Consider the following 24574-nt stretch of genomic DNA (forward strand, 5'->3'; position numbering starts at 1 on the left):
AGGGGGCCTGTCCAGCAACTGGGAAAAGGCCAGACAGGTCACTGCTGCAGCCCTGGGCACATTCTGAGTCTCCGACAGGCAGGAAAAGCCCCCTCGGGGAGTCCAGTGGGGTTGCAAACAGCTTTGGGCCAGTCCCACAGTTCAGCAATTCCCACATTAGGAAGCATATGAAAACAGACATGTAGATGTCCGCCATGACTTTGGATGGCCTTTCTCTCCGTTTCAGAGCAATCCCTGACCCGCAGTGGCCCCAGCACCTCCTCTGAGTTCCTCCCCCATCGGGATCCAATTCCCAATCACACAGGCAGGCGCCACGAAGGCCCCGACCGTCCCTTTGCAAAGGGAGGAATCCCTGCATAACGCCAGCAAGATCCCCAGGGCCTCATCTGCAAGAGGGATTTTTCAGATAAAAGTCCACCACCCCATAAATTTTTTTTTTTCCAATTCTAAAACCCCAAAAGCTCTTGAATGCTAACTTTTCTTCCATAGCTTATTTAGGCCAAAATCTGACCTGAAGCAAGCAAGGTGAGGCTATTTATGGTTTTTATTGATCCCAATTAGTCTGACTTTTCACAGGATTTTCTGCAAAAACAGTCATGTGCTCGATGGTCGGGAGGCGCTCCAGACTGCGGGGCTGTTAGGAAATGCACGGTAAATGGGTCTTATTCTGTCTCAAACCCATGTTTTCTGAATTCAGAGACCTGTCCTGCCCCAAGGATTTTAGGAGGACTGTAGGCCAGGAGTGGGTTCAGTATAAAGGGAAAGGCTGCTGGCCCGTGCTCGCTCACACCTGCACTGGGGATTCTATGGACCAACACCTGGCAACTCTAGCCGCTTCACCCCAGGACGGAGTCGCCGACCGCCTTATAGGGAAACAAAGGTCAAAAACACACCCAGGCCCAGAGATTTCAGTGGCGAGGAGGTGGGGTGGGTAAAGGGCAAGCTTTAGTTAGGGAGCCCAGGGCCACCGGGCTGGGGTGTGTGAATCCTCACTCCTGCCCTGGCTCGGCCCCCAGGAGACCACAGTGCAAACACTCAGACAAGGCTAGGAACCCAGAAGAAGGGTCCACCACATCCTGCCCCTCGATGAGCCCCTGCTGCCCAGCCCAGCAGGTCTGGGGCACCTTTGCAGTGGGCAGGGAGCCGTGCAGGGCAGAGGCGAGCTGAGCATCCCAGCCTCTCTGTCCGCAATCCTGCCCCCCCCACTCCCCACCCCACCTGAGATGCTCTGGGGGCCTGCGTCTTTCTGGAGCAGGGGGAGGGGCTGGCAGCCTTGCAGCCTGCCGAGAAAAGCAGAGGCGTTTTCAAAATAAATAATGTTTTTTAAATCCCCCTCTTCCACTCCAACCCGAGGAGATGGCAGAAGAGCATATGTAAAGGTCCTGGTGCCCACCGCGGCCTGGTGCAGCCCTCATGGGACCACCCTGGAATTCTCGGCGGCTCCTTCGGGCTCACAGCTGCTGTGGGATGCCCTGCTCCTTGTAGCCTGTGGGGAAGAAGCAGAAGAGAGATGGTTAGATGTCTACTTCCTTCAGGATTTCTCCAGGAGGCACCTGCGAACTGCAATATGGGCCTGAGATCTTATTCACACTAAGGTGTGAATGACTACTATACTCAGGGTCTACCTTTTCCCAAGGACATGAACTTTTTAAGGCGGAATGGAAAGATGCAGGGAGAGCTGTGCAACTTTGGGTTTAGTGGGGATACAGGACAGGAACGCATCCGGTGTGGGGGTCGCACAGTGATCGACATGCCCCTGGCCCAGAAGACTGCAGGGCAGGCCTCCATCTCCAAGCGCTGGGCACCTGGGACGTGTGGACAGAAAGGGGAGGATGGAAAGGAAAACAGGAAGACAGGACATAGAAGACCATCCCCATGGGTGTGTTTAATCAGCCGGACGTCTGGGACACAGACAAACATGACCTACGATGCCGAGCCTTTAAAACACTGTTGACCTTCACGAGCCCACCGGGGAAACTGAGCCACTGAAATATTTAGGGATGAAGTTATGAGTTTGGAACTGGCGAAATGCCCCCCACCTCACTGTTAGCTGGCAACTTAGCCCCCAGAGGAACTTCTGAGGACCTAACAGTTGTTTTCTCTATTTACCAAATTATTCACCAATTTTAAGTCCGAATAATGTGTGGAAAATGCAGGAGAGATGTCACAGATGACACGAGAGTGACTATGTGTTGTTGAAGCCGTGGTGGGCCCTGAGGGGCTCCGTGTGCTAGGCCCTCAACTTTTGTCTATGCTTCAACGTGTTCCAAACTAAAAAGCTAGAAATCCAAACAAAAAGAAAACACAAACAGAATAAACAAAAACACAACAATAAATGAAAATACATAAAAACCAAAAACGAGATGAAAGCCCAGCAGCCAGCTGGGGTGAGAGTGGGGGGGGGGGAACAGAGGGGCAGCGGGGGGCGCGGGGGGCAGCAGCCCGGGCTGGGGGCCCTGCGCCCATCAGCAGACTCACCTTGGGAAACTTGGGAGCAACACAGGGATGTGAGGCCGCAGGAGGGAGAGGAGGAAAAGAGAAAGAGAAAACAGGGTGAAAACAGAGGCCGGAGGGACTGGCTAGAGTCTAAAAAGCGTCAGGACGTGTGAGCACTGTGCTAGGGGTCCAGGGACCAGCAGGTGGGGGTGCTGGGCTGCAGGGGCGTGGCCAGGGCTCTCCCTGCCCTGGGGTCACAGCCTGCAGCCCCGCCGCCTAGAAGCTCCCCCGAGAAGCTCCCTCGAGAAGCTCCCTTGCGGGCCGCCCCTGGCCCCACAGCTCAGCGGAGCCCACTCCTCCCTCGCTGGTGTGATGAGGTCGGCGATGCCTGCCGTGGGCACGGGCAGAGCGCGCGAGGAGAACTATCGCGTACTTCACCCTCGACCAGGACAGGCTGTTGTTGGCTTGTTATTATTATCAACAGATCGTAAGTCCCTGGTTTTAACGTCTATTAGATCTGGAATTCCCTGCTTGTCCTCTTAGCGGTTTTCTGGATGGTGTGTGTGTTGATGACACCCTGGACAATGCCATGTGGAAGGTCATCCTGGGGCGCCTGGGTGGCTCAGTTGGTGAAGCGTCTGCCTTCAGCTCAGGTCATGATTCCAGGGTCCTGGGATCGAGCCCCGCGTCGGGCTCCCTGCTCAGCGGGGAGCCTGCTTCTCCTTCTGCCCCCTTCCCTGTTCCTTCTCTCTCTCTCCCTCTCAAATAAATAAAAATGAAATCTTAAAAAAAAAAACCAAAAAACTCATCCTGGACTGTTCCAGCTGAGAAGTTTCCTTCATCTTGGGGTCCACGTTTCCTCATCTAGGACCCGATCGGGGGGCCCTTTCAGTCATCTCTAAGATACAGACCCCGTGGTTTTTAAAACCCCTGGGTTTTAAGGGTGACCAAGATAAAAATAACCAGAAAGCTCTAGGGATTAGGCGCCAACCCACAATAGTGACGTAGGCGCGTTCCCTTTTAGTGGAAAGTTTCTTCTTAAAGTGCCCAGGTGCCTGGACGGACACGGGCTGATGTGGGAGGAAGCAGTCAAAGGGGTCAGGCCTTGTTCGGGGTCAGGCCTTCTGACTGGCTGAGGACACATCCCAGAGCAGGCCTCCCTGGTTCCAACTGGGAAAGGGACAGGAGGCTGTGGGCCATCCCACAGGCCCCTGGGGACACCTTGGACTCTGCGGCACTCCCGGCCTGCCTGCAGGGCTCTGCAGTCCCCGGTCAAGGGCACAGGGTGAGGCTCCCATGCTGGACCTGCCTGGGTCTCTGACACCTTTGCCTGCTCCCCTCCCAGGGTCCCTGTCCTCCCTGACGTCCTGACGGGCCACGCCTGCTCTGAGAGCAGCCCTCCCCAGCCTCCTGACCTCTCCCCAGCCTAGCCCTCCCTGGGGCCAGCCCACCCCGCAGCCGCTGGCCAGGACTGCTGTTCCCCTCCCATTTCTCTGGCTGCCATCTGCCTGGGATGTCCTGGCCCAACAGCCACCCCACTTCCTCCCTGGTCTCTGCTGCCAGACGACCTGCTTCCAGGCAGCCAGTCTGTCTAATCCACCGGCTCTTCCTGGATCCCTCAGGCTCCAGGGCCTGCGTTCTCTCTTCCCAGTGGCTTGACTGGTCACTGACTCGAGGCCTCACCTGGCCCTGGCATTTATGTGTGCCCTGCATCCTCCGAGGATCCTGAACTCAGATGGAGTCAGCTACAGGTCATTCTAGATCATTCTAGGGCCCCCGAACTCCCGTCCTGCCTCTGCCGTCTCTCCCTCTGACACCGACAGTCCTGCCTATGAGTGGCTTGGTTGCGTAGGACACCACGAGGGGCCTGGGGCGGGAAGAGAAGGCAACGTGGTGCGGAAGGAGATGCGGTCCCTGTCCGTGGCGATCCGCGGTGCGGAAGACAGACGTGTGAAAACGCAGGCCACGTGGGGGGCTGCTCCAAGGCACGTGCGGGGTCTGTTCTAAGAGCTCGCTAGGTGATTTCACAGATGTTAAGACATTTCAGGAATCTTTGTAACATTAGGCACTTTCACAGAAGAGTTCTGTGTCTGAATCAAGTTTTGCTAAATGACTGGCGAAGGTCCCCTCAACACGGAAGGAGATAATCGTGCTGTCCCAGCTAAAAATACAGAACAACACAACAGCCCGCTGTTACAGGGCTTCCCACGGGCAGGGATGCCACATGGCTTTTCCTTCTTTCTGGAAACTGCATGACGGAGACGGGGCCGCCAGGAACAGGGGACGTCACCTCACACACAGCCCAGGGTGGTCCAGGGCTATTTCCTTGACAAAGAGGATGTGTAAGGTGTCTGAGCCAATCAGAAGCTCGGTCCTGTCTTGTTCACACTCTCTGGCTCAGTCTCTGGCTGTCCGCACTCAGGACACCCCGCAGGCATCAGGCTGGGCGAGCAGGGGATCGGCGGGGGGGAAGGGTCCCCTCTGCCAGGCAGCTGCAGACTCTAGTGACCAGCACCCGGCCTCCGGGGAGGACCAGCCCTCCGTGGCAAAGCGCCTACACCTGAAGGATCCCAGCCACCCAGACCGTGGGGCCCTGCCCCTCCTCCAGCCCTGCCCCGCATCCCGGCCCAGCCCCCGCCCCCGCCCCCGCCCCAGGAGGCTCGGCCAGGCGGCTACTCACTGGCAAGGATGACCATGTCCATGCCCCAGAAGATGCTCATGATCCAGCCCACCATGACGATGGCCGTGAGGGTCTGGATGAGTGCCGCCGCGATGTTCAGCCAGAAGACACAGCACACGTGCCTGTCCGGGAGGTCGGTGCGGGCTCCGCACAGCACGGCGAAGGCCGAGACGAATGTCCCTGGGGGAGGCAGGAGGGGCAGCCTTCTGAGGCTCCCTGCTGACCACCCTGCCCCTCCCCCAGGCCCGTCCCCCGACCCAACATTGTGGGTCACTTCTGGGGGCCCCCCACTCTGATCTCGATGCACAGGGATTGCAGGCAGATCCATGGGGCCCAAGCACTGGAATCTGCCAGTGATGGGGATGGGGGCAACCTGCGACAACGGGCACAGATCTTGGGCACGGAGTTCCCAGCGGCAGGACCCAAGTCGTCATCCCAACAGTGGCCTCGCTCATCTGCAGAAGCACGTGGGTGACGCACTCTGACCAGGGGACTCGGTGGGGTCCAGATCTGCCTGATTCTGCTCCTCAAATGGGGGATTCTGCGGGACTTAGAGCCTGGCTTGCCCCCACCCAGGCAGGGAACTGTCACAGCCCCACCTGCTGTGGACAGGGTCTCCCAGCCCCATGTGACCACAGGGCAGGAAGGAACACGTGCGGAGAGGCAGGCAGGCAAGCTAATCACCCGCAAAGCCTGTGTCCATTGTGGAGGGTTTCCCTACTCCGCAGAGGCAGGAGGATGAATTCATGGCCAAGGCTGAGGGTAGCTCCCAGTCCCTCCCAAATGGAGAGTCTGGGAAAGTGAGAGTTGCCTGGAGCAGCCCCCCTACCCCCCACCCAGACAAGGGATGAGACACAGCCCCATCTGCCCAGAAGAGCTCCCGTGCTCTCTCTCTTTCCCTCGCCAATAAAGAAATAATGTTTAAAAAGATGTACGTAGAGCTACAATAAGCAAACCAATACGGTGCTGGCAAAAAACAAAAGGACCAGTGGAACAGAACCGAAAGCCCGGAAATAAACCCAGTGGTTCACACAGTCAACTAATCATTGACTCAATGAGAGAAGACAGTCTCTTCAATCAACGGTGCTGGGATAACTGGATAGTCACATGGAAAAGAACAAAGCTGGACCCCTACCTCACACCACTCACAAAAATTAACTTGAAATGGATCAAAGACTTAAATGTAAGACTTGAAACCACAAAACTCCTGGAAGGAAACACAGACACAAAGCTCCCTGATGTAGGTCCTGGTGACGGTTTCTTGCATGGGACACCGAAAGCTCAAGCAACTAAAATAAAAATAAACAAGTGGGACAACATCAAGCTAAAAAGCTTCTGCACAGCAAAGGAAACCATCCACAACGTGAAAAGACAACCTGTGGAGTGGGAAAACGTAAGTGCAAACCATAAATGTGAGAAAGGGTTCATCTCCAAAATACAGAAAGAACTCCTACAACTCAGTACCGGAAAAACCACCCAATTAAAAAATGGACAAAGGACATGAAGAGACATTTTTCCGAAGATCCGCAAATGGCCAACAGGCACATGAAAAGATGCTCAGCATCACTCACCATCAGGGAAATGCAAATCGAAACCACAATGAGCTACCACCTCACACCTGTCAGCGTGGACAAGATCAAAAGACAAAGACAAGAGATACCCAGTGTTGGCGAGGATGCGGAGAAAAAGGAACCCTTGTGCTCTGCTGCTGGGATTGTAAATGGGGGCAGCCCCTGTGGAGGAGTATGGAGGTTCCATGAAAAATGAAAAACAGAATGACCATATGGTCCAGCAACTCCTTTGGGTGTGTGTGTGTGTGTGTGTGTGTGTGTGTGTGTGTGTGTGTTTGTGTATAATGAAAACACTCATTCAAAAAGATATCTGCACCCCACAGTCACTGCCGCGTTATTAGCAGTAGCCACGACACGTCTACGGATGGAAGAACGGATACAGACGTCGTGGTACATATGTGCACAGCGGAATACTATTCAGCCGTAGAAAACCGAGGAGATCTACCACTCATGACAACATGATGCCCTCCTTACGCTAAGTGAAATATGCCAGACAGAGAAAGGCAAATACCGCCGGATCTCATTGATATGTGGGATCTAAAACAAAAACGAAAAACAAACTCAGAAAAAGAGATCAGACACGTGGTTACCAGAGGGGGGTGGGGGCGGGAGAGCTGGAGGAAGGGGGTCAGAGGGTCCAAACCCCAGGTGCAAGGTAAGGAAGCACAGAGGGTGTCGCACAGCTGCTGCTGCTGGGGGACATGGAGGGAAGTTAGAATCCAGAGCTCTCGCCGCAAGGAGGAAAGTGTTTTCTCTCTTTGTATCGCATCTGTATGAGAAGCTGGATGTCAGCAGACCCTCCTGCGGTGATCATTTCACAACAAATATAAACCAAACCATCAAACGCCTCAACCTTACACCGCGTGATGGGTCTCAATAATTTCTCAGGAAAGCTGGAAACAATGCGGATGCCTGAGTCCCACCTAAGATCCGTATTTAGATCTCGGGGCAGCGGGGGGTGGGGGGGCGTGTAATCTGCATTTCTAAGCAAGTTTCTCCCTCCACGCAAATGCCCACTCAAGTGTGAGAACCACGGAGGAGCTGGCCCCTCCGTGTTCCCGGCACAGAGCTGGGAGATGCGGGAGCCGAGGGTGGTTCTCCTCACTCACCCACGGACAGCCCGGCCAGGGGCGCAGAGCGTTGCTGGACCCTCCTTTCTGGGGGATACGGCTGGTGACAGCACTTAGGCGGCCCATCCAGACACCTGACTCGGTCCCTGCCCCGGGGAGCCCTCAGAGGAGTGGGGAAGCTCCGTTCCCCACCTGGCGGAGGAGGAAGGGGGCTAGGCGTGCACCCCGGTTTGCAGACGGGGGATGATGGGAGCTGGCACTTGAACCCCAGCCTCCTCCTCCAGGGGGACAGGGGGTTGCTGTGGTGGGGGCAGGACCGGTGACCTGGGCAGGGGTGGTGGGCTTCCGGGGCACTGGCCAAGGGCTTTGAATGCCCAGAGAAGGCGCATGCCCCTGAGCTGGGGAAATGGAGCTCTGGCGGTGTTTTGAGCTGGACAGGGATGTCATAGAAGCAGTGACTGAAGACGATGGTGTGTCAGCGGTGTGCTGGGGGGGCTGGAAGGGTCTGAGACGGGCAAGCAGCAGCTGGGGAATGACGGGACATGGACTCAGGGCTTGGGAGTAGACACAGGAGGAAACAGGGGACTTGGGGCCCCTTGGGAAGAGTGTGCCTCCGTCCTTTGCCTCTGCTGGCCTATCGTGCACGGTGGGAAATGAGATAAACATGCACTGACACCGTTAAAAAGGAGAAACCAGAGCAGTAGCAAGATAGGCAGCCCCCGTCTCAGAGAGGCTGAATGGTCGGGCCACACCGCCCGGCCTCAATTTAGACGCAGATCTGCCTGGTTTAGCAGTCTGAGCTCTTTTCAGGCGGTTGCGTCCTTACACTAAAAAATAAGGAAAATTAGTACGGCTGCTGGGGAGAACGTGCGGAAGTTCCTCAAAAAATTAAAAACAGAATTACCAGCTAGTCCAGCAATTTTGCTTTTGGGTCTGTACCCAAGAGAATGGAAAGCAGAGCCCCAAAGAGCTCTGTGTGCCCCCGTGCTCACAGCAGCACTGTTCACAGTGGCCAAGGCCCGAGAGCGCCCCAAGTGCCGACAGGTGGATGAGACGATGAACACAAGGCAGTGGATAACGCACCGGATATTCTTCAGCCTGAAAAAGGAAGGACATCCGGACCCCTGCTACCACCTGGAGGAACCTTGAGGACATCACGCCGAGTGACATAAGCCAGTCACAAAAGGACAGACACTGCGTGATTCCGTCTACGCGAGGAGACCGGAGCAGTCGCATTCATAGGGACAGAAAATAGGACGGTGGTGGCCAGGGGCTGGGGAAGGGGGGACTGGGGGCTTGGTGTTTCAGGGGGACAGAGGCTTAGTTTTGCAAGACAAAATTGTCCCGGAGATGGACGGTGGGGATGACGGCAGGACAGCGCGAACAGACTCCACACCATGAAACCGTGAAACGACGCTGCGCACGGCCCATCTCTTGTTACGTGCATTTCACCACAATAAAAAAAAATGAAAAACATTAAGTAAAGAAGTGTCTTCCTTTATGATTTTCAAAATAACCCTGAAGCTCTCCACCTCCTCGCCTGTCCCGGCCAGAGTCCTCCAGGGGAGGCCGTGGAGCAGACGGTACCCTGACCTGTGGCCAAACCTCAGCCCCCGCCTGCTTCCGTTAGGCTGAACCACAGGAATGACCATCTCTGCGGGTCAAGAAGAGCCGAAGAACAGCAATTTGCTACGGCTCGGCCGCTACGTAGACGGACACTGTGAGGATAAAGAAACACTGTCCCTGAGCTCAGAGGGTCTCCGAGTTAGAAAGCCACCCGGTCTGCCTCCTGTCAGAAGATGGGACTCACCAGCATCACCACACTGATTAGAGGCCCCTGGGCGTCTACACGCACCTGCCCGCCTGCCACGGGGAGAGGACGGCCCGACGCAACGGCCGCTCTGCGGACTCGCGGAGCTCTGCGACATGGTGACACCAGCAGAAACCCAGGCTCGTCTGCTGGGAGGAGACGGGCTGGCCCACGTTTTGCTTGAAAGTGGAGGCAAACCCGGGGCGCCTGGGTGGCTCAGTGGGTTGAGCGTCCAACTCTTGGTTTTGGCTCAGGTTGTAATCTCGCCGTGTGGGATCGAGCCCCACATCAGGCTCTGAGCTCAGTGCAGACTCTGCTTCAGATTCTCTCCCCCTCTCCCTCCTCCTCACTCTCTCTCAAATAAATAAATAAAATCTTTAAAAGAGAGGAAGGAAGGGAGGGAGGGAGGGAGGGAGGGAGGGGAAAGAAAGGGGGCACACTTACATCTGTGAGGTGTGGGGAGAATTCTGGTCACCCCCATCTCTCATCCGCGTGGACGCGCTCGGGATTCCTCTGGGACGTGCACAGAAACGCGAGCGCCTCGCACACTTACTGATTTGCACAGCACGTGTAGGTACAGATGTTACCAGCAGTCGCATTCATTTGGGTAAATTAAGCATCAATTATTAATTAGGATCAATAATTTCACTAATTAGGAAATGACGGTAACAGGTCCCTTTTGCCATATAACGTTACGTGTGCCCTAGAAAGTAAGGATTAAGCGAACGGATTTAGAACATAAAATCATCATCTTAATCTTTTCAGAGGTAAATTTAAAGAATGATTTTAGCACATTTTCCTATGAAGAGGTGTTAATTGTTTGAAATGAGTCTTACCCGCTAAATAAAGAGCCCTGCCCAACAGTGCGTTAGTTCTAACTCATCCCACTGCGTGCCACGCGTGTGCCAGCGCCGGGACCGGGCCCAGCCAGGCGGGGGGCTTGGCCCACCCCCAGCTCGGGAGCTCACACTCTGATGGGCACCCCAGGTCACGAAAGGAACAGTGACAAATTCTGTTTGTTTGTATCAGGGAAAACTTCACAGAGGAGTAAAGGATTGTGGGGAGAGGTCTGGAAGCTGATGGTGACGGTCCAGGAAAGAAAGGAAGAGCATCCCAGACAGAACCCAGTGCGTCCATCTGGGGGCTTGGACGGTGGCACAGGACAGCTGGGCACATAGAGGGGATCGAGGAAAACAAGGCTGGCTTGTACTTTGATTAAAACAATAATAATAATAATAATAATAATAATAATAAATTGGGGTGCCTGGGTGACTCTGTCAGTTAAGCATCTGACTTTTTTTTTAGATTTTTAAAATTTACTTATTTGAGAGTGTGAGAGAGAGAAAAAGCATGAGAAGGGCTAGGGTCAGAGGGAGCAGCAGACTCCCCGCTGAGCAGGGAGCCCGATGCCGGACTCGATTCTGGGACGCCGGGATCATGACCTGAGCCGAGGGATACGCTTAACCGACTGACCCACTCGGGTACCCCTAAGCATCTGACTCTTGATTTTGGCTCAGGTCATGATCTCAGGGCTGTGAGATCGAGTCCCGCATCGGGCTCCGTGCTGTGCATGGAGCCTGATTGAGATTCTCTCTCTTTCTTCCTCTGCCCCTCTCTAAAAAATAAGTAAATCGGGGTGCCTGGGTGGCACAGTGGTTAAGCGTCTGCCTTTGGCTCAGGGCGTGATCCCAGCGTTATGGGATTGAGCCCCACATCAGGCTCCTCTGCTGTGAGCCTGCTTCTTCCTCTCCCACTCCCCCTGCTTGTGTTCCCTCTCTCACTGGCTGTCTCTATCTCTGTCAAATAAAGAAATAAAATCTTTAAAAAAAATAAAAAATAAATAAATAATAAGTAAATAAATAAATATAATAAATAAAAATAAACCACCTTCATAAAGTAGAAGAATGGGGCCAAGGTGGGCCATAGTCAGACTGGAAAGGCCCCAAGGGCCTTGCTGTGGGTCAGGCTTCCCTCTCTAGGTGACGGCAGCCCCTGGATTCAACAGGGAATTATACAGTCGGATTTTAATGTTAGAACAAATGCTGTGACCCCAAGGGGTGGATGGGGCGGAAGGGTTGAGGCAGGAGGCCGAGAGGAGAGACATGGCCAAGATCCCCGTGACAGGTCAGAGGTGGGAAGCGAGGAGTGGCGGCGGGAACAAGGTGGAAAGGAGCCCAAGGAGAAAGCAGGTAGCGTCCCCAGGACTGGGCGACCGGCTGCAGGACGCGGAAGGGAGGGGGCCCAGTCAGGTGTGGGCTCCCGGTTTTCCACATGGCACCATAGTGTGGAGCCAAGAACCAGGGGGGACCCTGGGGACCATCGGCCAGGACAGCGTGAACGGGGACTCGGGAGGGTGGGCTGTAGGCCGTGGAAGTCACCCAGGAGGGCACGGAATTCAGGGAAAGAAGATCAAGGCCAGAGCTGGGGGGACATCAAGATCTTCGGGTGAGCAAGGACAGAGAAGGTATAAGGGATGAGGGCACGAAGGTGGAGAAGCAGGTCAGAGGGGTGAGGCTTGGGGTCCCGGACACAGCAGGCCGACTCAGGGAAGAGAAGCCGGGGACGGGCCCCTTCCGCAAGATGGCCAGTGGTGGGGACTGGGGGTGGGAGCCCGGCCACATCAGGCCAGGAGTGGCCCCAGCGGGGGCTCCGAGAGGGTGACGAGGTGGAAGCATGAGGTCAGAGGTTTGGGAGAGAACGAGGTGTAGATTCCGGGACAAGGGTGAGGACGACTTTCAAAAAGTACATTCAAGAAGCATAAGCCAGGGACCCGCGGGGAAGTCGCTGAGTGCGGGGGGAGGCCGAGGCCGTAACCAGACAGGGGCAGGTGCGTGCGAGCCTCCCGAAATGACGAGGATCTGAGGGGCGGGGGAGGGGGACTATCGCCGTTTTCCAGACCAATTCGCACATCAGGAGAAACGGGGGTTTCTAAAAATGCAGGTCGAGGGCCCCACCTCCAAACCACCAAAGGCACAGGGATCAAGCCCGAAATTGCTTGTTTAAAGAAATAACAGCTGTCCCATCTGACTCTCACGTACCATCCGCTTTAAGACCCCTTCTCTGAGGGGAGGGGAGACCGGCCTCAGAGACACAGAGTCCAAAAGTCACACCCCCTCGCAGGGAACCTGCACGATTCTGGCCCTTCAGGCTGCCCCACAGCGACACCCACAGCGCAGGGCTGAGTTGGGGAGATCACCCTGTGCAGCACAGGTGGGGGGCAGGGGACGGGCCCTGGGCACACTGTTCCCGGCCGGGGCGGGGGTGGGGGCACTGGGTTCGGAAACCTCCACTGTCTGCTCCCTCCGGACAGTGCGCAGGGGGGCTGGAAACCTTCCCCCCACCACCACCCCCTGCCGCCAGTTCAGCTTCTCGCATGATTCCCGTGGGAGCTGTGGAAGGTGCTGAATTTGGAGAGGGGGTCTCGAGGAGTGTGACCCCGGGCCCCGAGCAGTCAGTCCAGGCTGATCCCAGACGCCACCGGCAGCGGGCTCTGCAGTCACTCATCGTCCATGCCTCTTTCGGGCAGACCCTGAACTTGAGCTTCAGGGAACTCGGGGGGGGGGGGGCGGATATAAGGACAGCTCAGCCCCGGCCTTACAGCCGATTTGGGAGGACACGCCACGCCCTAGGACAAGGTCCCACTGCCGACTGCTGTCTAGTCCGGGCCAGAACGAGAGCACGAAAGGTCACACTCAGCCCCAAGGATCTTCAACTCTCAGACCTTGGGGGGCACAAGAAGCTGGGCCCCAGCCCCCCGAGACTCTGATGCAGCACATCTGGGCGTATCAGTTATCCCCCCTGCCGGAGGCCGAAAGGGAAGGACAAGCTCACAAAGGATTCTGGAAGAAAGTTCAGGGTGGCTTGAAAACACACATACCAGCCCCGGTGAGCCGGCGTGGGCTGTGGAAGACGAGCCCTTGGGCCTCCACAGGGCTCGGCGCGTCCATCATGCACACACCTGAAGGCCGTTCTCAGGAAGGGGCAGGAGGGGAGGACCTGGGCCACCTGCATTCACATGCGCCGTGGGAAGGCGCCGCCCGTTGGCAGGCTTCCGCTGGGTGTGCCCGGAGCAGAGCGCAAGGACGAGGCGGGCAAAGCAGAGAGGAAGGGGTGCCCAGACCACGTCAAGCGGGCCAGTGCGGGTCGTGGAGAGTGAGGGAAGGGCTGGGAGCCGAAGGATGGTTGCCCACAGTTCAAGGCTGCGGAGCTTAGTGGGGGCGCCTGTATCCTGGGGCAGGAAGCGTTCCGTGGACCCAGCGCTGGCCTGCACCTTGTGACCTGCCCGGCAGGGAACTTGCCAAGCGGAGACTCTAAAAGCCAGAGACAGGGGAGTGGAGGGCAAAACATGGAGAGTTCTGGTCTCTTGTCACTCCAAGTTCCTGAGAATGACTCTGCCGGTGACTTGGACCCATCTATGCGGGACCAGGGGTACAAGCGTGTGTGGACGATCTCCCATGTCCTGACAGCACACAGACTCTTCAATGAGGTCGTGCCGGCCCGTCGCACACTGGAAGCACATCATCTCCCTGCAGTGACCAGGCTGTCCCTTGCAGTCAGCACGTCCTACTGACCCTCTATCCACCTCTGACCACTCGGAGACGGGGAAGTGAGTTTATTATGACTTCAATCTTCCCAAGCACAGGTTTCAAAGAAGACAAGTAATGGAGGGCAGACAGGTGGGCCCTGCATCCCTCCCCGGGGAGGCCCGAACGAGCCTCCAGGCCCTTAGCCTCAGCTGCTGCTCCATGCCCAGGACCCCCCCTCCCACCCCGGAGGCAGAAAGCACCAGCTCGGGGCACACACGCTCTATTTCTCCCTGGGCCGCCGCGAACGCTGAGCAGCTCGGGGAACGGAGGCGGGAAGAAGACTTCAGATGGATCGGGGGCTTACAGGTGAGACCCAGCGGGTGACAGTCCTCGGTGGGTACCGCAGCCACGGGGTGGGCCTTGAGTTCCCCAACTGCAAAGGCCCTGTGGCGTAAAGGCGGGAAGCCCCCTTGGCTGCCCTAAATCAATCTGTCCCCCTTCTTCTGGGGACGGAGAACACGAGCCCGGCTCCCTCTGTCCTTCTCCAAGCCGCCACCGTGATACCAGGCTGATTATTCCTCTGCAGGCCAGGTTGATGGGAGCTGATCATTAATTTTAATAGCGCTGGTGTTGCATCAGCCTCCCTGTGCTTGTTTGAAAAGCTCCCCTGTCCTCCGCCGTGGCCGACACCCCCAGATCGATGCAGAGCAGGACTGGACACCTCAGGTCTCTCTCAGGGCGTCCGTGGAGGCCCCCCAATCTCCCCAGGATGTTGCGCCCAAGCAGAATTTAACCGCGTGGAATTCTCGGTTCCCCAGCTCCGAGCCGGGTCACAGCAGATTCTCGGCGCAAATGCCAGCGAGTGAATTGGGGGATGTGGGGAGGGGGCAGGGGAGGGGCTGCGCAGGGACAAGAGCTCTGAGGCCCCTGGCGGCTGGGCTGTGTCCTCCCCACCTTCCAGCAGGACCGGTGTTACGGCTGCTCAGTCAGGTGGAAGGTGGGCAAGGGCAGCCGGAGGACAGGCGTTGGAGGGGACGACACGTTCCCGTCTGCTCAGAATCTGCAGCCTGACAAGATGAAATTTCCATGGATGGGCAGCCACCGAGATTGAACACGGAGAGGGGCTCGGCCCAAGGTCACAGCCGCCGGGAGCCTTGAGATTCATGCAGGGAGAACCCGCCAGGCGGCAATGAGAGCAGGGGTCCCCGAGCCCTGCAGCCACCAGTGGCCTTCGAGGGCGTCTTTTATCCACAGGGGCTCGGCTAAGACCTGTGGGCTCACGGCTGAGCCTCACTCAATCGTTCGAGCCCCCAAGGCACATCTGTCATTTATGACGCCCCTACCGTGTCCTCAGCACGGAGCCTGTGAAAGGAGTCGCTGTGTCCTTACCCACTCAAGCCGTGGAGGCGAGATGCCCCGGGCCTCCAGCACCAAGTGCGTGTGAGGCCAGGTGTTCCGGGCACCAGGGAGGCTCACAGCCTGGCGTGACAACCCCCGGGAGTACAGGGCTGGGCTGTCCCCAGACACCCGAGTTGTGCCACACAGCCCAGGCACCAGGAGGACAGGGCAGCCTCGCATCCTGCCCCCGAACCCACAGCGACAGAGGCCTCATGAGCCTCCCACAGGCGTCGCAGGCTGCCATCACTTCGGCCTGGAGGCCTGCCTTCCTGGGCACAAAGCTGTCTCTTCCTTATAATCATCTCCAATTCCTTCTGTCTGTTCGTATTCTGGTGGCGTTTGTGAAACACGTTCTGGCTGCAAAGAACCGGGAACAACAAGACGGCGTTCCGGCCCTCGAGGGTCTCCCAGAGCAGCGAGGGACGAGTCAGCGACGGAACACAAGGCCGTGCGGCCAGTCCCGAGAGAGGGACGGAGGCGGGATGCTGCCATGCTTACAAGGGTGGGCCCAGCATTGCAACGCCACGGGCCCAAAGCCCAGCTGCACCACCAAGACGCCACAAGGCCTTGCCCAGTGTCAGGACTTGTCCAGACCTCAGTTTCCCCATCTGTGCAATGAAGAGAATGACAATAGCCTGCCTCACAGGGCAGGCGTGAAGACCGATGTTGTGCGCGTAGCACTGAGAACAGTGTGCCCTCGGTGAGGACTACATGGGCGCATAAGCGGGGCTGCAGCCCCATCTGGAAAGTCGGCCCCAGGAGGCAATGCCCGAGAAGAGCCTGGAAATAAGGAGTGATTCAGGGGGAATATGACGAGGAGCAGAAGGTCCCAGTGAAGCCCGTCATCATCGTGGTTTGTGGCCAGTGCCGCTGCTCTCCACTGTCGGCCTCTTGAAGCCTGAGACCCGGTGTTCACCATACGCCGGGGCATCACACGGCCAGAAAAATGGGAATAATGAGGGCCGAGCAGCAAGACAGGCAAGCGCTTTAAGTGAATTATAAAAGTAGCACATATGCTGTTCCCGGGACTGTCGAAGTCCCTTCCCGCTTATGGACAAGCACCCGGGCGCACGAGAATTGTTTTGCCGTGCACAGTTGCAGGTGGCTGGTTCTTTGTCTTTCAAAACAAGGTGCTCTTTTCCATTAAAAAACTTTCAGGCACCTATCAAGCGCAAAGTCTGCAAGGCCAACTGGCAAACAGCATCTCAGTGGCCACGGAGGCGGCCACATAGCGGTCAAGCAAGCTAGGGGATGGAAGGCATGCGGACACAGGAGACAGAAAACAGACGAGGCTGTGTAACCGTGCGGGGCCGAGACAGAGGGTCCCGAACTTCCAGGAAGACCCCGGTGGGAAGGCGTCATTCCCAGTTAAGCAGAAGCAGCTAGGCTCTCAGCTACATAGACGGTCTGAGCTCACCGCGCTGGAGGCGGCCCGACAGGAAGGACGCTGAGGGTTCTGTGTGGAAGCCAGGAAAGGACTCCAGTCCCAAGAGCCCCCAAGGAGCCACCGTGCATCGTCTAGGTGGCCGCGTAATGGCAGCGGAAGAGGGGGTGGCCCGGCCACGCTGGTGCCCCAGCCTCCCAGAGGAGTAGGGGGGAAGCAGGGAAAGCAGAAGGAGCCTCGTGCTCAGCGGCTCCCTGTCCGGCCGGGGACTCCCCACACTCCTGGCAGACACACCTGCTCCTTCGCGGAGCCAAGCCATGCAGGGGGTTGGAGGCTGCCGGGCCGGGGACAGCTTCCTGCCGCGGCTCGCAGGACCGGGCTCAGGACAGCCTCTCCAAGTGTGCCTTACGTGGCCGCTTATGCCACAGGGGGCATGCCACGCTTGCACAGAGGAGAGCGAGGCTACTGGAAGTACTGGATGTTGCCGCAGGCTGCAGCCTGGGACAGGGAGGCTGGGCCACTGTGACTTCTGGGCCTCCTGGACACAGAACCGGACGTCTTCTTGCCCCCCTCTTCAGCCCCCCTTCCCTCGAGGGACAACAGGCTGGCTGGGGAGCAGAGGACTGCGTGGACCACAAGGCTGTGGGGAAGGAGGGGGGGGGCTCCCTGAAGACCCTTCTAGAGGCTCGGGGACGGACTAACAGGCCACCGAGGAGGAACCGCTTTATGCTGTCCTTTGGGGTTGGGAAGGCACCTCTCTGTGGACAATCGTGGTTTTAAGCCACAAAGTTTTGGGGAGCAACGCCAACTCAAGCACCAACGGTGCCCATTTTCCCAAACCTGTGGCCACAGGAAAGGGGAAGGAAAGGCTGAGGACTGGGGTCTGCCGGACCCTGGGCCTGGAGAACACCTTTCCAGAAAATAAGATCTGAACGAATGTGGTCTGGCTTCCCACGGGTTGTCCCTTCAAAGGGGCCACCCCGGGGGCAGCCCTTCAAGATTCACTTGCTGATTTCTGAACGGCGCAAACAACAGAATGGATTTGATAAACCTACTTTTTAATAGGACACTTATGTCAGGGAAGGACCCAGAATCATGACCAGCTGTCCTGACGGAGGCCTTCCATCCCCAGATCCAGGCGGCTTGGACCTGACCCCCGCCAGGGCGGAGTCCCTGGGACCACAGCTTCTAAGAGGAGGCTGGAGACATTGGGGCCAACGAGGCTGTGGGGAAACTAGGCCGAGGGCCACCGGAGGGGCGGGGGGCAGCGACGTCCAACGGGGAAGACGCGTGAGTGGGGAGGGAGAAGAAGAGAGGAGCTGGGTGGGCAGCAGTTAGAAATGGAAAACAGGAGGATTTCAGTGGAATCCCAGAGAATTGGCAGCTTCGGAGGGAAAGCAAACAACGCCACTCGGCAAGTCCAGGTAATGGCTCGGGGTCATGGTAGATGCTCAGAGACCCTAGGGACCAGGCCAGGCTGGTGCAGGAAGGAGCTCACTTAGCGGGGTGGCAGGGTGGTGGGCCGTCAGCTCCAGCTCTTTCCCGAGGACCCCGCTTCCTACCCCAGCCACCAACTCCCAGCTGACTTCTCTGGTTTCCTATTCTTCTCCCCACCCACTGGCTGGCTCCCCGTGCTCCCCATCCTCCCTGCTTATGCTCCCTCCCACTGCACAAGCCGCGAGCGCTCCAGCTCGGAGCCCAGAGCCCCGGGCGGTTTGCAAGCAGCCCACGCTCCACCCTGGCCCCACAGCTCAGATCACCCCTTCATGCTATTTATGTGCAGATCTGCTCTCACCACGGTACAAGGCTTGTCTGTTCCTCTTTGAGCCCCCCCCCCAGTTGCCTACAAGAAGAACCAGCACATCAAAGATACTGAAGCACCTAATGAATCTAAATTTCCTAGAATCACTTTGTGTGACCAGGGTGAGGACAATTCCTGGGTGGAAGGTGGTTCCAGGAAGGTACAGCTGGTCCTTCTCTGCACCAGCTAAGAGCCCCTTGGGGCGGTACAGCTGAGAACACCGACTCTGAACACAGCTTGCTTGGGTTTGAGCCCCGGCCCCGCCACCTATCAGTGTCCTGCGTGACCGTGGACAAGTCACTTAACCACTCTGTGCCTTGGTTTGCTCGGTTGAGCAGGAGAGCAGTAATCTCCACCTCTCTGTGTTGTCCGGAGCATCACAGGACATGCAGGAGCTCAGAACGGTAGCGCACACCCGGGGGCACTGCACAAGTGGCGTGTTAGCCGCTGCCGAGCTGGACGTCAGGTTTGCACTCCCCCCCTTTCCGTCCCAGGCACCAGTGGGAAGCAGGCCTTTAGTGAGGCTTCTCGAAGGACCGGATCGCCGCAGAGGCATCAGCTGAGGCCCGAGATCCGTGTCTACAGGACTGGACAAGCTGTCCTTGGTGTCACATGGTTGGCACCAGGTGGACCGTAGGCTCCCTGAGCTCCCCACCGCCCCCCACCGGCCTCCCCTCCTGCGGGTGGCATGCACAGGAGAATGGTACCCTCGCAGCCCATACTCGGTGAGAAGCCGATGGTACTCAGGCCGAGGAGACTGATCCGCCCATCCCAGGTGAGGGATGGACCGAGGTCCCGCCAAGACCAGCAGGCTGTCTGCAATGCCCTCTGGAACACGGAGCTGCAGTCCTGGCTCCTGGCCCTCGTTGAGCCCCTACCACACAGGACCTCGGCCATCTCCCCCCTCTGGGAGCACCGCCCCTGCCCCCCCCCCCCGAGATGGTTCTTACTGGTGTTATTATTACTGGCGCCCCATAGAATTCAGGGCATGGGATGCTTGGGCTGGGCACCACTTTGCCTTCTGAACTTGGAAAGGACCCCCCCTCTCTGGGGCAGCCCAGTTCGGCAAGTAGCTTCCTCCCCCTCCCACAGGCCTGGCTGGGTCTGGAAAGGGGACAGGGAAGGGACAGAAGCCCTCAGGGGACAGACAGCCTGAAAACAAGACACCGAAGCTCTATGCAGAAGGGCTACCGGACAGCATAAGGACTGTGTGTCCCCAACTGTCACAAACAGACCGGGGCACAAATCAGGGGAAAGTTCCCCAAAGGGTCTGGAGGCCAAACCACCACCCCAGTGAGATGCCACAAACAACCAAAGACCCGGGAACCCCCTTCGCACAGAAGCTGGCCCCACAGGAGGTGCAGGCTTCCCTCTCTGAGCAGCTGACGGTTCGCACTCCCTCGGGCGGAATTCGAACCCCGCGCAGCAGCCCCGGGACCCACGTCAGGATGCAGACTCTGGGTGGGGTCGCGGGGCCGCCTGGACAGGAGTCCAATTACTCTGCCTGACCAGCACTTTGTTCACCTCACTCGGCTGCAAACGTCTCTGGCCATTTCCAGACACGAATTTCACCCTCTTTGGGTGTGTTTTTAGAACAACCTAGAATTTTCAAAAGAATGAGCTGCTGACCGTGACAGCAGAGCCCGGGAGGGTGCTTAGCGTGTCCGGAGCAGCAGCAGCCCTGCTGGGACCGAGAGACTCAGAATGAGAGCATCTTCATAAATGTGTATCTCGTAAATGTGAACTGATTCCACTTCTGAGTCCCCTTCAAGGGTGACGGCGTTAGAAGGCAGTTCTGTTCTCTCTCACACTCCATCCCACACCAGTGGGGATGGGCGCCCAGGGCCTCTGGAGGCCGGGGAGCCGTTGAAACCTCATCTCTAAAGGGGAGATCAGCATGGAGTCAGGCCCTCCCGGCGTTTCAGACTCGGCACGTCACCTGCTGACGATCCCCAGGCCACCTCCACGGGGCTCAGAAAAGCAGGTGCAAGGGGAGAGCGGCGCCTGCCGTTCACAAATGCCGCTCAGCCCACTGAGGTCCTGGGGATATTAGCGTGTATAGTCAGTGCAACTGGCTGATGAATCAAACAAAAATGGTCATTTGTGCCACGTTATCTGTATTTACGATGAACAGCAGGTGTATGTCATTATTGTGACTGGTCAAATGCCCGTGTTTCTATGCATTGTTTCCAAAGATGAGCAATTGAAGGACCCGTAAAGAGATATTGCTACTCACTGATGGTCTCTCTTAGGCATGAATGATCATTGGGTCACCTGTCCGCGTCTGCACCAGTCGCTCACAAGGAGGGTGCAGGTATGAGACGCGTGGCCGAGCCAGCTTGGAGGAGAGGATACTGACCTTCGACCTTGCTCCCGCCCCACGGGGTGCTTCCCTGGAAGCAGCTCCCCTCTCTCCTCCTGCCTCTGGGCACCCCCCACCCAGGCAGCCAGACACTCCAAGTCACCCTGCTGATGGACGCACAGTGCCACGGAGTTGTCCACAGAAAATGTCCACTACGGTATGTCTCATGTTATGTGTACTTCAGCACAGGAAGAAAAGGGCCCTGGGGACATCCGCTGGCTCAGCGGTTACCGGGAACCTTAGGGAGAGGCGGGTCTGTACCCGGGCGCTCACGCCCCACGCAGCAGCCCGCGGGAGCCTCATTCATGCGCCATCTCCCCACGACTGACCTCCACTCTCCCGCGGCTTCTCGAGTCGGGACAGAATCCCTTTTTCCTCCCTGACTAGCAAGCCAACCTGATTAAAGAGGTCCAGTGCATAGGGACAGAGGGTGTGCATCCAAATTAGGGCTCCTGGCCACCCGGGGGCACCCTGGCTGGGGACCCCAGGGCACACCACTCCAGCCATGTCCCCCTAACTCTGTTCTGCGGCCACCCCCGCCAGCCGCTCCAGGAGAGTGTGGTCGCCCCCTTTAATGAGGTCCTTCTGAGCCCTGCCGTCAGGACAAGCCATCCATCCACCTGCCAGGGAGCCACTGGGAGCAGAGTGCCCCTCCTGGTGATGGTATCATTGCTGAGCCAAGGAGGGAATGACACGACCAGACAGCCACCACTGCAGCAGACGGATTTCTCTGAACAGGGCTCATTAGGTGGAGGAAGACTTATCTGGGGCTTTGCAACCCCGGGCAGTACATTCTGGAGCTGGGGTGGGCAGGACTCGGCCCTGGGCCAGATGCCAAGGCAGGCTCTGGGGAGAAGCTCACCAGCAGACATTTCCTATTAGGGCAAGAAGACTGCAACGTGACAGGCTGAATTTGTGTTCAGAGCATGGCTCCCTTTGATATTCTGGTAGTGAAGACCAGCCCGCTGTGGGCTCCGATCCGTCCAATGCGGGGCTGAAAAATGGGTGGCTAGTTAAGGTGCACAGTGCACATGGAAACGACTGCTTACGTCTTCCTCTTGGAGGAAAATCTTGTCCTCTTCTACGCTCCCAAGAGCACCCCCACGTCTTCCCCTGGCGGCCACGGTGCAGGCAGAGGCTGGCCCACGCACTGCCCCCCATGCTGCCCCACTGTCACCTGGCCGCTCCCACGGAGTGTCACCACTCCCCCTGAGCTCCCCAGCTCCAGACACCGGCCAGGCCTAGCCACTGGGTTTGGGGACCTGTGTCCTGCCTGCCTCTCACATCACCCGCCTGGAGAATCAGGCCAGGCCAGTCTGTCTTTGCAGGTGCTCTCTGCCACCAGCCGGGTGTGGTTCTCACTGAGCTCCCCTTTGCTTTGTCTCCCGTCCTACTCGTGCAGTGGAGCAGAGTGACGAAGCTCGCTGTCCCCGCGGGCTTGCGCTGTGCCAGGCCCAGTCACGAGCTCTGCCTGCAAGGCCTCACGCAGTCCTTATAAACCCCTTGAGGTGGATGCCGCTTGCAAGGGAGGCCAGGAAGGTGGGGTGCAGGTGGGCGTCGGTGGTTGCCAGGCTGTCCCTGTCCATCGGCTCCGCCCCCTCCTAACCAGGAGCCGGCCCATCAGGGGCTTAGCGCCTCCAGTTCTCCTTCCGCACCACGGGGCTGACGTCACCAGTACCTGCTTCACAGGTGTCTGCTCGGGCTGCCAGAACCCAGTACCACAGATGCGGCGGCGTAAACAGCAGACATTCGTAGCTCGCGGTTCTGGAAGCTGGAAGCCTGCTAGCAGGGCGCCAACCAGTGTGGTTTCTGGTAGAGCTCTCATCATGGCTTATCGACACCTTCTGTGTTCTCATCTGGCAGGTGGGAGAGAGAGCAAGCTCTCTGGGGTCTCTTTTTTTAAAGCTGTATTTATTTGAGAGAGAGAGAGAGAGCACGTGGTGGGGAGTGACAGAGGGAGAGGGAACGAGAATCCCAAACAGACTGTGAGATGAGTGCAGAGCCCGACGCAGGGCTCGATCTCACAACCATGAGATCGCAAGCTGAGCTAAAACCAAGAGGCGCACACTCAACCGACTGTCCGCCCAGGCCCCCTGGTGTCTCTTCTTACAAGGGCAGGAATCCCATCACATCAGAGCCCCATACTCAGAACCTCGTTTCATCTCCAAATACAGACCTCGAGGGTGAAGGCCCCCACATGTGAATTTGTGAGGGGATGCAATTCAGTCCATGGCAACAGGCTGGATGTGATGACCAAGTTAATACACGCAGAGCTCCTGCAACAGAGCCAGGCACATGGGAGTCCAGGCATGCGACCCACACCCGTGCCCTTCACCCTGATAGTGGGGACACTCTCCGCCCATCTCGTAACTAGGGAGGGGATGGGGGCAATGGTCCATACCACTCTGTCTGCTTGTCGCCCACGAGTACGGGACAAAACTTTCCCTGGGGGCTTGTGAGGCCCTTGGCTCTGGGCCCCTGATCCCCAGCCCCATGCCCCCCGTTCCCTCTCCCTGGCTGGCTCAACGCCAGACCCTGACTCCCACCCCCTCTAGGGTGCAGGAATCCTATCACCGCAGCAGCCCAGATCCAGCCCTGGGGACAGTTAGATTGCTCGATAAGGAATTCCACAAGGGCCCACCCCTTTGCCCTCAGAAAGGCGCCCGCTGCTCACAGGGCAGAGACTGGGGGACAGGAACCAGACTCAAGGGCCAAAGTCTATTAGTGAGTAAGTCCCCAAGGAAACCCCTCAGGGCTGCCTTGGGACTGGGTCAGGGACAATATCTCCAACACTGTGTCCCTTCCTGGCAACGATAAGCTCCCCCGTTGGGCTCCCCGAGATGGGTGTTTCTGTGAGGTCACCACGACCTTTGCTGTGTCTGGTCACCAGTTCTTTTTGCCAACTTCACTCGGTCCCCCTTACTCTGGAAACAACACGTATAGCTTCCTTGGGGGTCCACCTGTCCCTCACTCTCCAGCCACGAAATCTGGGGGGGGACAGATCTTGGCCCCCAACTCCTAAGGTGGGCCCATGCCACAGGCCTGGTCAATCCAAGCACTCCGGTCCCCAGGCCACAGTACCAACTCGGAGATGGGCATATGATTCAAACCAGGTCAGTTCCAGAAGTTTTCCCGGACCAAGTGGGGCGAAACCCCTCCTTCCACCGGAATTGCTAGTTTAGACAGTCACCACAGGGCATCTGGGAGCCACCATGCAGAAATAGCCCACCTAGAATTCAAACAATATAGGGGAGTGGAAGTAGGGTCAAGAGATGGGAAGAGAAACTGAGTCCTGAGCACATCCCTGAGTGCCTGGATCCAGCAAGGCCTGAAATCCACCAGGTCAGTGAAACAATACAGTCCCTCTTCTGTGTAAGCCAGTCGAGCTGGCTTCCTGATCTTCCAAAGGAAAGATGATCGCCCACCACCATCTGTTCCCAGAGCTCTATGTGTATTAACCCTCACGTGACAACCAGCCTGTGAAGTGGGTATTGTTAACATCAGGTTCTGAGGCACAAAGACCTGCCCAAAGTGAG

General features: G+C 57.5%; 1 protein-coding gene across 1 annotated transcript in view; it reads right to left on the minus strand.

The window, feature by feature from the left end:
* Window positions 1–526: 526 nt before the first annotated feature.
* The window catches only part of STUM (stum, mechanosensory transduction mediator homolog), a 49330-nt gene continuing 25282 nt past the window's right edge, over window positions 527–24574 (minus strand). Inside the window, exons 2-3 of the mRNA XM_057315434.1 lie at window positions 5117–5296; window positions 527–1486 (exon numbers count right to left, since the gene is read on the minus strand). Of these exons, the coding sequence (XP_057171417.1) occupies window positions 1452–1486; window positions 5117–5296 (215 nt within the window). The 3' untranslated portion in view covers window positions 527–1451. The remainder of the gene's footprint in view (window positions 1487–5116; window positions 5297–24574) is intronic.

Source organism: Ursus arctos, unplaced genomic scaffold (genome assembly GCF_023065955.2).
Source record: "Ursus arctos isolate Adak ecotype North America unplaced genomic scaffold, UrsArc2.0 scaffold_2, whole genome shotgun sequence".
Lineage (NCBI taxonomy): Eukaryota > Metazoa > Chordata > Mammalia > Carnivora > Ursidae > Ursus > Ursus arctos.